At 42.9% G+C, this 15,774-nt stretch overlaps 1 protein-coding gene across 2 annotated transcripts in view; it reads right to left on the bottom strand.

Annotated features, from left to right (window-relative positions):
- Positions 1 to 15,314, bottom strand: part of arhgef25a (Rho guanine nucleotide exchange factor (GEF) 25a) — a 74,353-nt gene extending 59,039 nt beyond the window's left edge. The window contains exons 1-2 of one of the 2 annotated variants that reach the window (XM_059528006.1): positions 14,770 to 15,314; positions 12,328 to 12,466 (exon numbers count right to left, since the gene is read on the bottom strand). In XM_059528006.1, coding sequence (XP_059383989.1) covers positions 12,328 to 12,466; positions 14,770 to 14,865 — 235 coding nt within the window. In that variant the 5' untranslated portion in view covers positions 14,866 to 15,314. The remainder of the gene's footprint in view (positions 1 to 12,327; positions 12,467 to 14,769) is intronic. The other variant, XM_059528009.1, reaches the window with a different exon arrangement.
- Between the last annotated feature and the right edge of the window lie 460 nt (positions 15,315 to 15,774).

The raw sequence follows: 15,774 nt of genomic DNA, 5'->3' as shown, positions 1-15,774 counted from the left end.
TGTACTTAAACAGATGAACCTCAGCTGAATACTCTCCCCCAGATCCTATAAATCTAGCCGCTAAGATGTGCTGGGGAGTATTTTCAGGATTTTCTAAGATTAGTGATGAGATATTTAAACATATAGGTTAATAAAATGTAAACACAATCCTTCTTACCATCTAGACATGCAACACAGTCCATACAACGAGTTTATGTAAGGTATATCTGTTTAAAAATTATACTACACACAGAGTCCAAACTACTTCTGCTACCATTTCCATATTCTGATGATTAGAACAGCATGCATTTCCTCTCTGTCCTTTATCTCATCCTGGGATTTCTGTTCATAAAACATCACAGTGTGGAAATGCCATCAGTAGACCAGTTTTGTTCCCTGATACATATAGAAGCAGATCATTAGATCAGATCTCTGCAGAACGCTGTCTTTGTCTGCATGAATGCTGTTCTCTCAACCCTGTAGCCAAAAAGTCAATGAATCAACAATGTCAGGCTACCCTTTTCTCATCTTCAGATCAAAGACATATCCCCAGAGCGCTGTTCATCATGAGGACTTGGCTAAGGCATTTGTGGTGAAGGTGTAGCAACCTCTGCTCTGATTAATGACCAACAAAGCAACAGTTAGCACCAAAGAGGCAAAACAAAACAGACCAGCGTCTACCACATGACCCATCTGATTCCCAGACTCCATCCTAAACCACAGATCTTTCAACAATGGGATACATCTCACCCAATAGTTACCATATATCAACATCCAGTGGATAAACACCATGCCAAGAAATATACAAACAGCCCTACAGCTTTACGATGTTCCTGACACAACTGTTCTAGGAGCTGATTGAGAGGATGATGACTGATGGTTACTGGGTGTGAAGGTTTGGCTTCTGGCCTGGAGGCCAGCAGTTTATCAATGTGTCTCCTGCTCTGGAGCATTAACTCGAGAGAATAGTGGTGCTCCTTATCAACTCTTGTTTTTGGATTGGATTTAGTTGTATGTCTATTCTTTCTATATAGACATCTTTTTTCTGTTTTTTTTTTTCCCATGATGTGCAAAGCTTAGAGCCACATATTTTTAACATTTAGAAATTAAGCTGAGAATGAATTTGAATGAATATGAATTTGAACTGTGGTCGCAAGATGATAAAGATTTGCAATTTGAATTTCAATGTAATTAAGTAGAATTCAAATGAAAATTATATTAAATTAGAAATTCCTTACAATCATTGAACTAGACAGGCAAACTTTGACTAGATAAACACTGAATGTTGGCTTGACAAAGCCAAATAAAATAGTTTACAATTCTTGAAGTTTATAGGATTTAAGGGAAGAAAACATAGTAAGACAGATAGAATAACAGAACTAGAGAGAATGACAGCTAACAGGCATCATAGGTTTTAATATATTCTAAACTGTAATTTGTTCCTGTGATGGCAAAGCTGAATTTTCAGCAGCCACTCCAATCTTCAGTATATCACATGATGCTTCAGAAATCATTCAAATATGCTTATTTGGTGCTCAAGAAACATTTCTTCTTATTTTTTAATGTTGAAAACACTTGTGCTGCTTAATATGTTGTGGAAACTGCTGAAAACCCATCTTTGATGCATTTAAGATGTGTAAAAGTTATTCCTGTCACTTTTGATTAATTTAATGTATTCCTGGTAAATAAAAGTATCAATTTCTTGTACGAAAAAAACGGACCCCAAACTTTTATATTGCAGTGTATATAAAACGATAAAAGGACAGAATGACAGAACATTATTAAACAGAATGATAGAATGAGAAATAAAACAACCAAAAGATAAGTTTTTCTGGACTAAGGTGGAAGGACTTACCACTTCCCAAAATGCATTACCTCTGACTTTTTTTAATTCAGTAAATGTCTAATTCTGTCATTTCCACTCAATTATCTGTGGGGTGTGGCAAATTCTTTCTTATTAATTTAAAGGATGCCGCTACTTCAGTTCTGAATTCTGGAAGTTAGGTTGGATAGACGCACTGTAGCAATAAATGTCAATGTTTATGTTCTAATAAAGGTTTGACATGCATTACACATGCTCAATAAAACATATAGACATGAAAACACACACACACACACACACACTGGAAAACCCTGAGGCAACCACCACCAATTTTCCCCAGCATGGCAGTGTAGCTCCAAAGCTGTGGTAACAAAGGCCCTTTTAAGGTTGGGACTCGTTTAGCCTATGGGTCTCTTAGGAATTCTGACTCCACATTCCCCCAGCTGTTTTAGTCTAAGGAATATGTGGAAAGGGGATCTTTATAATGGGCCATCTTATGAATGGATGAACATTTCTTGCAGAGCAAACCATATATAGAGGGTTTTTTTAGATACGCGCTACATAATGTTTTATGTCAAATATCAGCAACCCAAAAAAATCTTTGTTTGCACAGCAGGCATCTTCTACTGCAGCGATGAAAGCATGATTATTTTCTGAATGCATGAGAAAGATACATCAGCAACACATGACAGAGCCAAACAGCTTTGCTGCAACTAAATAATGAATGAAGAAAATGAATAAATAATTACGAACCAAAAATACTGCGCTAGAGTTATGAGACTCAGCCTTGAACGCACATGAACCACTAAAATGTATAATACAAAAATTATGAACAACAAATAATTCTCAATGCCCTCAATGCCAATGCCCTCAGCACAGGGATCTGGTTACGTCACTCTTAGTATCTGAGGTTATAGGCCCAGGAAACTGTTAATTTGAGCCATTCACCTTGAAAAAATCTGCTTTAGCTGCCTCCTTTTGTTGTGGATTTCCAGTATTCAACCAGACAAAAGAAAGGAACTGAAGGGCATACATATCGTTTTGAACATTTGTGTCATCATCCACAGTCAACCCTGTTATGAAAGAGCTACCGTACATGACGTGCTTCAAGACTCCTAGAGTGGAAAGTGAAGTTTGAGGATTTAGTGAAGATTTGAGGGCTTCTATCCAATGAAATGTCCTGAATGGACTGCTGGACATAAGTTTTTGGTAAGGAAGAGAAGAAAACGGAGTAAAAAAAGAGGGTGAATGTGTGCAAGCTACATGTCTCTGCATGTGATTTAGTGAATGCTGGCACTGTCCTGTGAATCCACTGAAGCTGCTAAACGACATCTTGTTTCTAATCTTTAACAGATGGGTGATCTCCTGTGCCTCTAGCTCTTCTAGTACTGCAGGGGCCTCTTTAGCCATAGACAAAGCAAGGAATGGAAATTTCACTTTGAGACCTTCAGATCTTATTGATGGGGAACTGAAAAGTACTAACTTGAAGAGATGGCATCTTACAAAATGGCTAAAGTTCTTTTGAGAACTTATTTGGTTAAACGGGCTGCTATTAAAGAAACAGTTGTGCCAAAAATTGTGTCATTGTTAACTCACCTTCCAAATCAAATTATTTCTGTGAAAAACAAAAGGAGACAAATGAATAATGTCTTCCATTTGCTATTGTCAACAGGATTCAATTGCATGTACTGAAGCCTTTATTAATAGCTTTGAAAGAGAAACATCTGATTTAAAGGTCTATGTATAAGGTATATAATGTGTATTTATGGATGGCAGAGGGTTTCAGCAAATTTCATTTTTGGATGAACGATTCCTTTTAATCGTTATTCATTTGAAGCGTACTTTGGTACGTTCATTAAAGAAACAGTATTGTCTTATTTGTAAACCAATCATTATTTTGATTTGTATCTTCTTAATTAATCAGTGTGCAAAACCAGTCTGAATGACTCACTGATTCAATTGGACTGAACTGATCTGCATTGTTATCATAAGTAGATCACAGAGACCACTGGTGCCAATTCTTTCGCCGATCTACTTAGGCCTATGATGCTTTTGGGAAACACAGCTCTGGATACTTAATTAATTTTGGGGATAGATACACGGTAGTTAATGGTTCACTGGAAGACAAGATTATCAGTGAATAGTGTGTACAGTAGCTGCAGAAGACTTCTGGAGTCATGGATTACTTTTGGTGTTTATGACACATAATGGTGCTTTTACATCCTTGTTTGAAGCTTGAAAGCTTTAGTCCTCATTCAGTGTAATTGAAATAGCTACAGTCTCTTCAGAACTTGTCTATTGCTCCAATAATTTTATACAGGTTTAGAATGACATAATAGTGAATAAATCACATGCAAAAGAGTTTCATTTTGGGTTGAACTATCCTACTGAGAAGTAGTCATTTCGGTCATCGCTTATGATTTATGATTTACAATTCTTTGTTTTCATTTACAGCATCAACATAAACAAAATAAGTAAAATTACATAAGTTCAAGAAGCAACCCTGATTAAATGGGCATTGGTGCTTGCTCTTGGTATGTCTTAAACTAATATTTAGAAGCTACAGCTTTGACACTGCAATTCATCTAAGCAGTCTAATTTGCGACAAACATCCTAGGGGCTCATCCTGTACAGTTAGTAATTTGGCTACATGTCACATACCTCAGTATTCAGCGCCAATCTGACTACAAAGTTCTTTTTTGTTCTGATGAACTCAATTTAATGCATTTAACTCCAAATAATCATAGTTACAACAAGCAGTGCATTTTCCTGACATTGGCCAAAGGCAGGCAAGTGGGTCTCCTATCTGGAAGCTGTTCAGAGCAGCGTTTCATCCAGTTTTCATCATGGAAGATTAGCAAAGATCATTTCCTCTCTACAACTTGATTAAATAAGTTTGATTATCAGTTCAGGCAGTACAGTTCCAGGGTGTGGTTCATTAAAACCTGCTCAGACCTGTGACAGAGCCAATCTGATAAGAGCACTGTTACCTCAACTTATCTACACTCACCATAAATTCACCCCAAAACACATCATTAGCCTTATTTCCCCCTTCAGACTTTCATTGTTGGAATGCAGTTAATATAATAACACATATAAAAAAACATAATTTTCCAGCTGTAATTGCATCCAGCTGTCAACAAATATATTACCGTGCAGGCCATGCTGATATTCACCACAACAGTAAACATATTTCAATAAACAAAAAAATTATAATAAGTAACATGTAAGACATAATATCGCCAGTGAATATGTATAGTTCCTTTTCAGGAACGAGACGCTGCGTCTAGCGCTTTGGGGAACGACCCTGACGAGACCGACTATGAATATCGTGTGCAATCCGTCCATCGGAAAGGCGTGACGTCACGGGCGGGGTGACGTAGCGACCAGGAAGCTATAAAAGCACGTGCCGTGCAGCTGGCCTCAGCTTCGCGTCTGTCAGCAAGCGCTCTGTGTGTGCATGTCAAAAGTCTGTCCCGTTGGTCCTATTTATTGTTGTCTGTCCCTTAGCCATTAAAAGATCGCTAAAACAGCTCAATATGCCAAAACTAAAGCAAAAGACCAAACATATGAAGGGCGATTCCAAGCCACGTTATAGATTGTGTGTTCCTCCCTGTCCTCGCTACATTACGAGCGGGGATACACACAGTCTGTGCGTGGCTTGCCTGGGATCGAAGCACGCTGAGTCGGCTCTCGAGGGGGCCGACTGTCCGCATTGCGAGCGATTGCCAATGCGGACGCTTCGATCCCGGAGGGCTCTCTTCGAGGAGGGAGCCTTCACCAGCGTTCCTCGCGGTGCTGGCCCCGCTTCTGCCGAGGCAGAGCGGCTGCTGCACTCGTGGGGATCGCAGGTGGATCTGTCAGAGGGAATGGAGACGGGCCAGTCCTTATCTCCTTCCTTATCTGCCAGATCCGGCGCCCAAACCCTGGGTTCGGAAGCACGCTCGTCGGTTTCTTCCCCCCAGGGTGAGGGATCAACTCTTCACCTCTCTTCCTCCGAGGAGGTCGATGTGGAGTCGGTTGCTGGGGATTCGCCACCCCTGTCGCCCCAGTATGAGGAGCTGTTGGAGGTGGTTACGCGAGCAGTAGATAAATTAAAAATCGAATGGCCTGCTGAAAAACAAACCGAGCCGCAGAGAAGCAAGCTAGACGAACGCTTTCTGCGGCCGAGGCAACCACCTCCACGTCGGAGTCTTCCATATTTTCCCGATCTCCACGATGAGTTGTCAAGATCGTGGAACCACCCTTATTCAACCCGCCTCTTCGGCCCCGATTCACTATATTATGGCAACGTGATGGGGCTTGGAGAGCGGGGTTATAGAGCGATGCCACGGGTCGAGCGTCTGTTCGGCATCGTCTCTTAAGGCTCCGACATTGCCCACTAAGCCTCTTCGAGTTACATCATCGCTAGTGGGCAAAGGTTATGTGGCAGCAGGTCAGGCTGGGGCTTGCCTTCACACTATGGCAGTCCTTCAAGCTTATCAGGCTGACCTGCTGAGAGATGTCGATGAGGGGGAGGGGATTAAGTCTGGAGATATAGAAGAACTCAGAAAGACCGCTGATCTCTCCCTCCGCGCCACTAAAGAGACCGCTCGCGCAATTGGGCGGTCTATGGCAGCCTTAGTGGCCGCGGAGAGGCATTTGTGGCTGACCCTGTCAGAGATAAAGGAAAGAGACAGGGTCTGCCTCCTGGACGCCCCGCTTCAAGCCTCGGGCCTGTTTGGCGACACAGTCAACACTGTCGTCGACAGGTTCCAGGAGGCACGCAAACAGGCGGCGGCGTTCCAGAGTATCCTCCCTCGTCGCTCTCGTGGTGCATCTGGGCGGGAGATGACCACGCCACATACCGCCTCCTCATACCGGGAAGTACAAAAACAGAGTGTCGCCGCTCGTGCTCCCCCACATCGGGACCGAGGGCCCCAGCGACGCTCTGAGTCGGGGGCTTCTAGGGCGAAAGCCGATTTAAGATCTGTCATTGAAGCCCGGAAGTCCTCGACGAAAAGATCCTGACGCCAGGATCCAGAGGGCAGCCCCTGCTGGGGTAGAGCGCGGTCCACCTCATTATACGGTGCCCGCCTCACCTCAGTGCCCTCAGGAGGTCGGCCTGCCAACCCTGCCAGAGTTTCAGGGCGCAGCGGCCTCCAGCGAGCGCTACGCCCAGTTATTTTCGCCCGTGAGCGCAGCGGAGCTGGGATGCTCGCCGCCCCTTCGGGGGCCTCTTACACCAGAGGTCAGTCTCGAGAGACTGATTCCCTTAGTAGATTATTTAGCAGCGTGGAAGCTACTGCCAAATGTATCTCAGTGGGTCCTGCGTACAATAGAAAGAGGCTATTGCATTTAGTTCGGTCATCCACCACCGAAGTTCAACGGGGTTACACCGACTGTGGTCGGCCCCCAGCAGGCTCTGGTTATGGAACAAGAAGTGAATACCCTATTAAGGAAGGAGGCCATCGAGGTGGTCCCTCCTCTAGACAGGGAATCCGGATTCTACAGCCGGTATTTCATAGTTCCAAAGAAGGATGGGGGGTTGCGTCCGATCTTAGACTTACGTCTCCTGAACCGCTCAGTTATGCCACTGAAGTTCAAAATGCTCACTGTCAATCAGGTGGTAGCTCAAATCAGATCCGAGGACTGGTTTGTCACAATAGATCTCAAAGACGCATACTTCCACATATCCATCCTTCCACAACACAGGAGGTTTCTGAGGTTCGCTTTCGGGGGCAAAGCTTATCAATATCGAGTACTTCCCTTTGGCCTCGCACTCTCACCCCGCACGTTCACGAAATGTGTAGATGCGGCTCTGGTATCCCTCCGTATGCAGGGCATCCGCATTCTAAATTATATCGATGATTGGTTGATTCTAGCTCAATCAGAGCAGATGGCGGTTCGACATCGAGATGTCGTTCTCGCACACATGGGGGAGCTGGGTTTGAGACTAAACGCCAAGAAGAGTGTACTTTCTCCAGTTCAGAGAACCACCTATCTAGGCGTAGTGTGGAATTCGACCACGATGCAGGCACGCTTGTCTCCTGCTCGGATCGAGTCGATCCTCACATCAGTCGAGAGAGTCAAAGAAGGCCAGTCACTCACTGTCAAACAATTCCAGAGATTGTTAGGGCTGATGGCAGCTGCGTCCAACGTGATACCTTTTGGCCTGCTGTACATGAGACCCCTACAGTGGTGGCTCAAGTCCAAGGGCTTTTCCCCGAGGGGAAATCCACTTCGAGTTATCAAGGTCACGCGGCGGTGCCTTCGTGCCTTAGAAATGTGGAAGAAACCTTGGTTCTTGAATCAGGGCACGGTGCTGGGAGCTCCTTGTCGCCGTGTAACGCTAGCGACAGACGCGTCCCTCACCGGTTGGGGTGCGGTCATGAGTGGCCACCCTGCCCGCGGTCTGTGGAGCGATCGCCATCTGACATGGCACATCAATTGCCTAGAGATGCTAGCAGTCTATCGAGCATTGAAATATTTCCTCCCAGACCTGAGAGGTCACCATGTGTTGGTGCGCACCGACAACACATCAGTGGTCTCTTATATCAATCACCAGGGGGGTCTGCGTTCACGCCCCTTGTACAAGCTGGCACACCAGATCCTTCTGTGGTCCCAGGGCAAACTCCTCTCGATCAGAGCAGTGTATATTCCTGGGAGGTTGAATGTGGGAGCAGACATACTGTCGAGGCAGGGGCCGAGGCCCGGGGAATGGATGCTTCACCCCGAGGTGGTGAAGCAGATATGGAGAGTATTTGGCACAGCCCAGGTGGACCTCTTTGCGACTCAGGAGACATCGCAATGTCCCCTCTGGTTCTCTCTAGTTCATCCAGCTCCTCTGGGACTGGACGCTATGGTACAGACCTGGCCGAGGCTTCGTCTGTACGCTTTTCCCCCTATCGCTCTGCTCCCGGGAGTTCTGGCGAGAGTACGCCAGGACGGGTCTGTTATTAGTAGCCCCGTTCTGGCCGGGCCGACCATGGTTCTCAGATCTAGTCTCGCTCCTCGACGGCTCTCCGTGGGAGATACCGATCAGGACAGACCTACTCTCACAGGCGTAGGGCATGATAATTCACCCTCGCCCGGAGTTGTGGAAGCTGTGGGTGTGGCCCCTGAGGGGGCACAACTGTTAGCAGCTGGTCTCTCAACCGAGGTTGTTGAGACCCTACTCCAATCCAGAGCTCCCGCTACGAGGAAACTGTACGCCCTGAAGTGGAAACTCTTCACTTCATGGTGCAGAGACCGCCAGCTTGACCCAGCAAACTGCCCAGTTGGTACAGTTCTGGAGTTTTTACAAGCCAGGCTCTCTGCGGGGTTATCCCACTCCACCTTAAAGGTTTACGTGGCGGCCATAGCTGCTTTCCATGTCCCTTTCAATGATCAGTCAGTGGGTAGACACCCCCTAGTTACACGTTTCCTCCGAGGTGCACTGAGGCTGAGACCTCCAGTACGGTCCCGTGTTCCCCCCTGGGATTTGGTTGTGGTGCTAGAGGCTCTTTGTAAAGCTCCATTCGAGCCAATTCAAGACATCTCAGACAGACATCTAACAATTAAAACTGCCCTGTTACTGGCAATCACCTCTCTAAAGAGAGTTGGAGATCTCCAGGCCCTCTCGGTGGCCCCTACCTACCTAGACTTTGCCCCTGGTATGGCCAAAGCATTCTTACACCCTCGAGCGGGTTATGTTCCGAAGGTTCCCTCTGTCACACCACAACCTATCGTACTGCAGGCCTTCTGTCCTCCTCCCTTTCGGGAGCCAGACCAAGAGAAGCTAAACTGTATGTGTCCAGTGCGAGCACTGGACGCATACGTCCACAGAGCTGCCCTGTGGAGAAAATCCGACCAACTGCTTGTTTGCTACGGTCCTACTAACAAGGGTTTTCCTGCCACCAAGCAGACCCTTAGTCGTTGGATAGTCGAGGCTATCAACGTCTCCTATGAGTCCTCTGGTCTTCCCCCTCCTTTGGGGGCCAAGGCTCACTCTACTCGGGGTATGGCGGCCTCCAAGGCCTTCTCAGCAGGTGTGTCCCTATTGGACATCTGCAACGCTGCGGGGTGGTCCACGCCCTCCACATTTGTCCGATTTTACAATCTTGACATGCGAGCCCCGCCGGGCTCTTCTGTTCTCTCGTCTTAGCTGTGCTCTTCGGATACACACTAGGCAGGGATTTGGAAGTCTGGCAGCGTTGGCACATCGTTCCCCAAAGCGCTAGACGCAGCTCGAGTTCCTGAAAAGGAACGCCTCAAGGTTACGTATGTAACCCTAGTTCCTTGAAGGAACGAGACGCTGCGTCGCAAAGCCATACTCCCGGCACCCCTGCCGGCGCTTGCTTCCCTACTCGAAGCTGAGGCCAGCTGCACGGCACGTGCTTTTATAGCTTCCTGGTCGCTACGTCACCCCGCCCGTGACGTCACGCCTTTCCGATGGACGGATTGCACACGATATTCAGAGTCGGTCTCGTCAGGGACGTTCCCCAAAGCGCTAGACGCAGCGTCTCGTTCCTTCAAGGAACTAGGGTTACATACGTAACCTTGAGGCGTTTTGTTACATTAACAAGAGTAGGCCCTTCTGAATTAAACAAAAACTGGATTGTTGCACATCTTTAACCAACACATTACTGGCGTTTATTTCCTGGATGTAGTGCAGTATGTTTGAATAAAACTGTTGATTGAATGATTCAATGACTCACTCATGTCAGTTGTTTCATTTCTAAATGAATCCGTTTGTTTGAAGGAATCGTTTGAATGATTCAGTGAGTCACTCATAATACACATTTACTTCTCACCTACTGGCATTGTTGTTAAAGTCTTGTTATAAGAAAAAGCAAAACGCACAGTTAAACTATGTACGTATGTTCGCATGATTTACCTTGACTTAAATGTAAAACATGTCTTAAAACTATGTACGTACGTATGCATGAGTTACCTTGACTTCTGAGAGACACTGCCACTCTGAGAGGCTCTTTTTATACCCAATCATGTTGCCAATTGATCTAATAAGTTTCAAATTGGTCCTCCAGTTGTTTTTTATATTTACATTTAACTTTTCCGGCCTTTTATTGCTACCTGTCCCAACTTTTTTGGAATGTGTAGCTCTCATGAAATCCAAAATGAGCCAATATTTGGCATGACATGTCTCACTTTAAACATTTTATATGTTATCTATATTCTATCGTGAATAAAATATAAGTTTATGAGATTTGTAAATTATTCCATTCCTTTTTTACTCACAATTTGTACAGTGTACCAACTTTTTTGGAATCGGGTTTGTACAAAGTCCCTCATTCCGACAAGCACAGTCTGCTCTGATTGGCCAACTGACCCAGTGCATTGTGATTGGCCGAACAAGCACTCGTTGGAAATATATCGCCCCTCCTATGTCATTCTCTGGCAGAGTCTTAACTTTTATAAAGAATATATATTTGGATTTGAGACTTTAGTCTTTGCAACCTTACAGATCTTCATTATGCACCGAGAGCTTGTAACACTCCAAAGAGAAAGGAAAAATTTCAATTGCATCATATGACCCCTTTAAATATTATATTTCATTCAAGTTGTTATTTTTCCATGTTTTCTTTCAAATGTCTGAATTTTTAAACATCTTTATGCATTTACAAAACTTATATAGCACACATTTTCTTAGATGTGAAGTTTTAAGATCAACTGCATCGCTATACATTATTAGTATTATTTAGGTGCTTTCTTGGTTTATTTATTTATTTATTTATTTATTTATTTTGATGCTACATCTTCATCATCAAGGATATCCAGGTCATAGGCTGGAGAAACAAGGAAACATCCGAGTACTGAGAAGCATTCACTGAGTGTTTTCAAACAGGTTGCTTACACACCCCGTCTTCCATTGGTTAGGCAAACAGTTAGTCCATCCCCAAACCCATGCCATTGGTTCAGCATCTGTTACTAATATTCTGCTAATGGAATGGTCAAACAAACAGATCAATGTTTTGATAGTGCCACAGTGTTTACACTTTTCAGCGAAACAAACTACACCTTTAAATCTTCGGTGAAGTTATTTTCAGCCCATGCTGAAACCATTATAATTTCATGTGAGGACCCAAAACATGCTGATAGTGTTAACTGCACTTGTAAATATTTGGCAAACCCTAAACACTGTAGGCCAGAATGTTTGTTTGTACTGCGGGTTGAGTGCAGCAGAAAGACGCCTTTTTCAGCCCATAATAAGGATATCACTCTATCATTAAGCATATTGCTCAGATCAAAACAACTCCTCATATCACATGGAAGTGAGACGTAGTTCAAACAGAAATGATAGCTGCTTTAAACAGGAACATGGTCTTATATCAACATGAACACTGGCATACATTCCTTCGTTACTGAATGTCAAGATTGCACCAAGTCAATCTTCAAACTCCATGTTTTTTTTTTCTTTTTTTAGTGTGCCTTGGCTCCATATCCATCACGTTGGAGTTGATCACTGGCAACTCTTGTTGTGCATGTTTAACCTGTTAATAGTCATGTCAAGCAACATTTGACCAAATATGGTTGTTGTGTCTTACTTGCTCTGTCTCTTCTTCGTACTTTTTCCAGGCTGTCCCGGGACATATCATCCCAGTTCAGTTCCTGTGTGTCCCATGGGCGTTGTTTTCCTGTTTTCTGTTCCTGTGTCACACCCAGGTGCTCAATACTCTCTGAGTTCTACAACCAAAGATGGACAATCACAAATTATACTTGAAATGTGTATATTCAGCTGTCAAAATATAAACTTTAATGATGGGAGATTTTAATTTACATATTTTATTTTAGATATTAGATATTTGTGACCCTGTCTGTGAAAACCAGGCTAAAGTCTTCAAAGCTAATGATGAAATATCAAAGTTTGATTTCAACCATTAATTACACTATGATTTCAGTCTTTGGCATGGCCTTACTCAGTCAATATTAAAGATATCAAGGTTCAAGATATATTTTCTTTACCTTACGAAGGATGATTTTAGAAAGCAGTAAATCACAAAATAATGACTTTAAGCTGGGTTTTCACAGCCAGGGTCGTATTTATTTAATTATTTACTGATTTAATTAATAATTTACTATTTTCACACTCAGACACACACACAATGATTAAAGAATGTTCATATAATAGTTTCAGTTTAGTGATGTTTGTGAATGGTGTTTCTGATGCCCTCGAAGGTTGCATTTCTATAGTTCATGAAAAATACAGTAAAATACAGCAATATTGTGCTATTGGGATATATTATTACAATTACAAAAAATACTGTTTTAATATATTAAACTAATATATTATGAAATGCAATTTATTCCTGTTATGGCAAAACTGAATAAGTGTCAGTCTTCAGTGTCAAATGATCCTTCAGAAATCATTCTAATATGCTCAGTTGGTGTCACTTTTGATTAATTTAATGCATTCTTGCTGGTTTAAAATATTACTTTCTTTCAAAGAAAAGCTTACTGACCCCAGATGTTTGAGTGTATATATATACATAGATGGACATTTTTGCCATTTAATTCATCATAAATTTAGTATGCTTATAGTGCTGTTCTCCTATCTAGGTTGAGCCATAACAAATACTATAGACTGACAATAAAGATTAAGATTTTAGAGAAAAATATTTAAGAGATCACTATAACTGCAAGATAACGACAATATTTTGGGGATTCTTTATCCAATAGACTGATAGTGAAATGGGAAATTTTTTATGTATGTCACATTTACTTTATGTTCTTAGCAGAAGGTTTCTACCATCCAATCTTAACATTCCTCACGCAAATGTTTTCTTCCTCAGACTTTATTTTGGAATGAGCAGTGGAACTAAAAACGCAAAAGAGTGGTATTTTAAACCCTCTGCATTGTTGCTCTAAACTATTTGAACTGTATATATATATATGTGTGTGTGTGTGTGTGTGTGTGTGTGTGTGTGTGTGTGTGTGTGTGTGTGTGTGTGTGTGTGTGTGTGTGTGTGTGTGTGTGTGTGTGTGTTTATGAGTTTAAGTAAAAGGGTAAAAAGGTATTCTCCTTTTTCCTTCATGCCCTTATCATGTCTTGAGTGACAGGTTCACCAGAGTAGTTAAAAAAAAAAAAAAGTTACATAAATCAGTATAAAATATTTGGAAAGCCTTTAAGAACAGTAAAGAGCCAGTCAGACCTACAGCTTGACAGCTTTTTTGAGAAGACTCCATGCGTGTGTTTGTTTATGAGGAGATGTCTTAATCAGCACTTGTTTCCTGTGCCTGCAAGTGCTCTAAATTCCTGCTAAACACCCAGGAGAGTGTCTTTCGTGTCATGTGCCACTGCAACCCGTCACAGTCTTGCATAGTTTTCCTCCGAAATGCTCCTATGTCATTCTCTGACTGACTTCATTGTTTATCTCTTAATTCTTTTCCTATCTGTTATGTGTTCCTCGTTTAAAAGATTGTTATGAAATCATTTTAAACATGGGTGTTCACAAGGGTCATTTAATCTTTCTATCAACTCTTTTTCTGAAGCTGTACACACGTACAGAGGAAGCACACACTCCACATTTACATTTAAATGTACAATTACACAATCTGGAGCACGTCTGCAAATAGTTCCTTTTTTAACACATTGATTACAGGACTCCAGCCAGTTAGATTGGATGACTGACAATAACCGTATCCTTCATGCATCTTTTTCTGATTTCACTGGCCGTTAATCTTTATCATCTCTGAATAAATAACAGGAACTGCTCAGTGAATTATGATAATGACCATGCTAAGTTACAGGAAATTTTAAATGCATGTGAATTGTTCTCCAAACACGCAAAACCAGCTGCCGTTCATTATTTTGAGTTACATGCGAATTTTGTTTAAACATATGAAAGCAAATGCTACTTAAAATAAAACCTAAAGCTTCTCAAAGCACAAAATAAGGACAGATATAATTGTGCAATAGTCACATGTGTGTTGCATTAATATTGTTCAACAACTAAGTACAAATGTGAAAGGCCACAGAAGTCACTCACCCACTTCTGACTGGGTATCGCCAGAGATGTCAGCATATCTGCCATAGCGCCCAAAATCTGGTCGGTTCGTCCCTGGTTCTTTGGAAGAGACTTCATATTCCAGCAGCCTGTCTTTGTCAATTTTCTTGTCGATATTCCCTCCCTCCTTCAAAGTCCCTCGTACCAGAGCTTTGATTCGCAGCCAAGCTCCAATTTTCTATGATCCTCTGGAATGCTCTTGCACATAAATAATGTATTTCGGAGGATGATGGTCTGTTTTTGTCTAGTTTAAAGTGGACGAGAGAGTGCTGTTACCCAAACTAAAGCGTCTTCTCTGGCTCCTGTCCTTCACACAGGTGGGAAGGTCTTGCTGTGGGTCTCAGTCAGGCCTTTCTCCTCTTCTCCTAAAGTCAAGGTTGTTCCTAAGAGAGGGTTAACCACACCACAGTAAAACGTAAAGATAGCTTTCTGTTCTTTCTCCTTTCCTTTCCTTTGAGAAAAGTAACTTGTTTTTGCAAGTTCCTTGGCTTTTGGGACCTTTTGTGAACAGAACATCTAACCGCTCATGAGTCAGCCTTTCTGGATTGTCATTGGCTGCGTGCAACTACCACCCCTTCAGCGACTCCTCTCCACCCTCTCTACATCAATTTCATCTTCTATTGTGCCTCCCTTGCACAACAGCACACTGATTCTTAGAACAATCCTCAAGTTTCTGTCCTCCTCCTCTATCTCCTATTTCTCTGTCCTCCTCCTTTTCTTCTTGTACTTTCACCATCATTCTCACTTCTTGTTTCCTATCCAGTCTAAATGGATGACATATGGCTTTTGGCATGGTGCAAGCATAAAAAGCAGCAGATAACCCAAATAAGGCAGCTGTGCTGGGCTCAGGGCACCACACAGAAGATGTCAGCTTTAATTCATAATGGCTGCCAACTTTAAAACTTACAACAAAAGCCTGAGGAGAAGGAGGCTGCCAGAAATTTCTAAACATTATGACATAAGAAGTGTTTCTCAACTTTTTATGTC

The sequence above is a fragment of the Carassius carassius genome, chromosome 37, assembly GCF_963082965.1.
Source record: "Carassius carassius chromosome 37, fCarCar2.1, whole genome shotgun sequence".
NCBI lineage: Eukaryota > Metazoa > Chordata > Actinopteri > Cypriniformes > Cyprinidae > Carassius > Carassius carassius.
The sequence above is the reverse complement of the archived record's forward strand: the minus strand, read 5'-3'. Positions and strand labels throughout refer to the sequence as shown.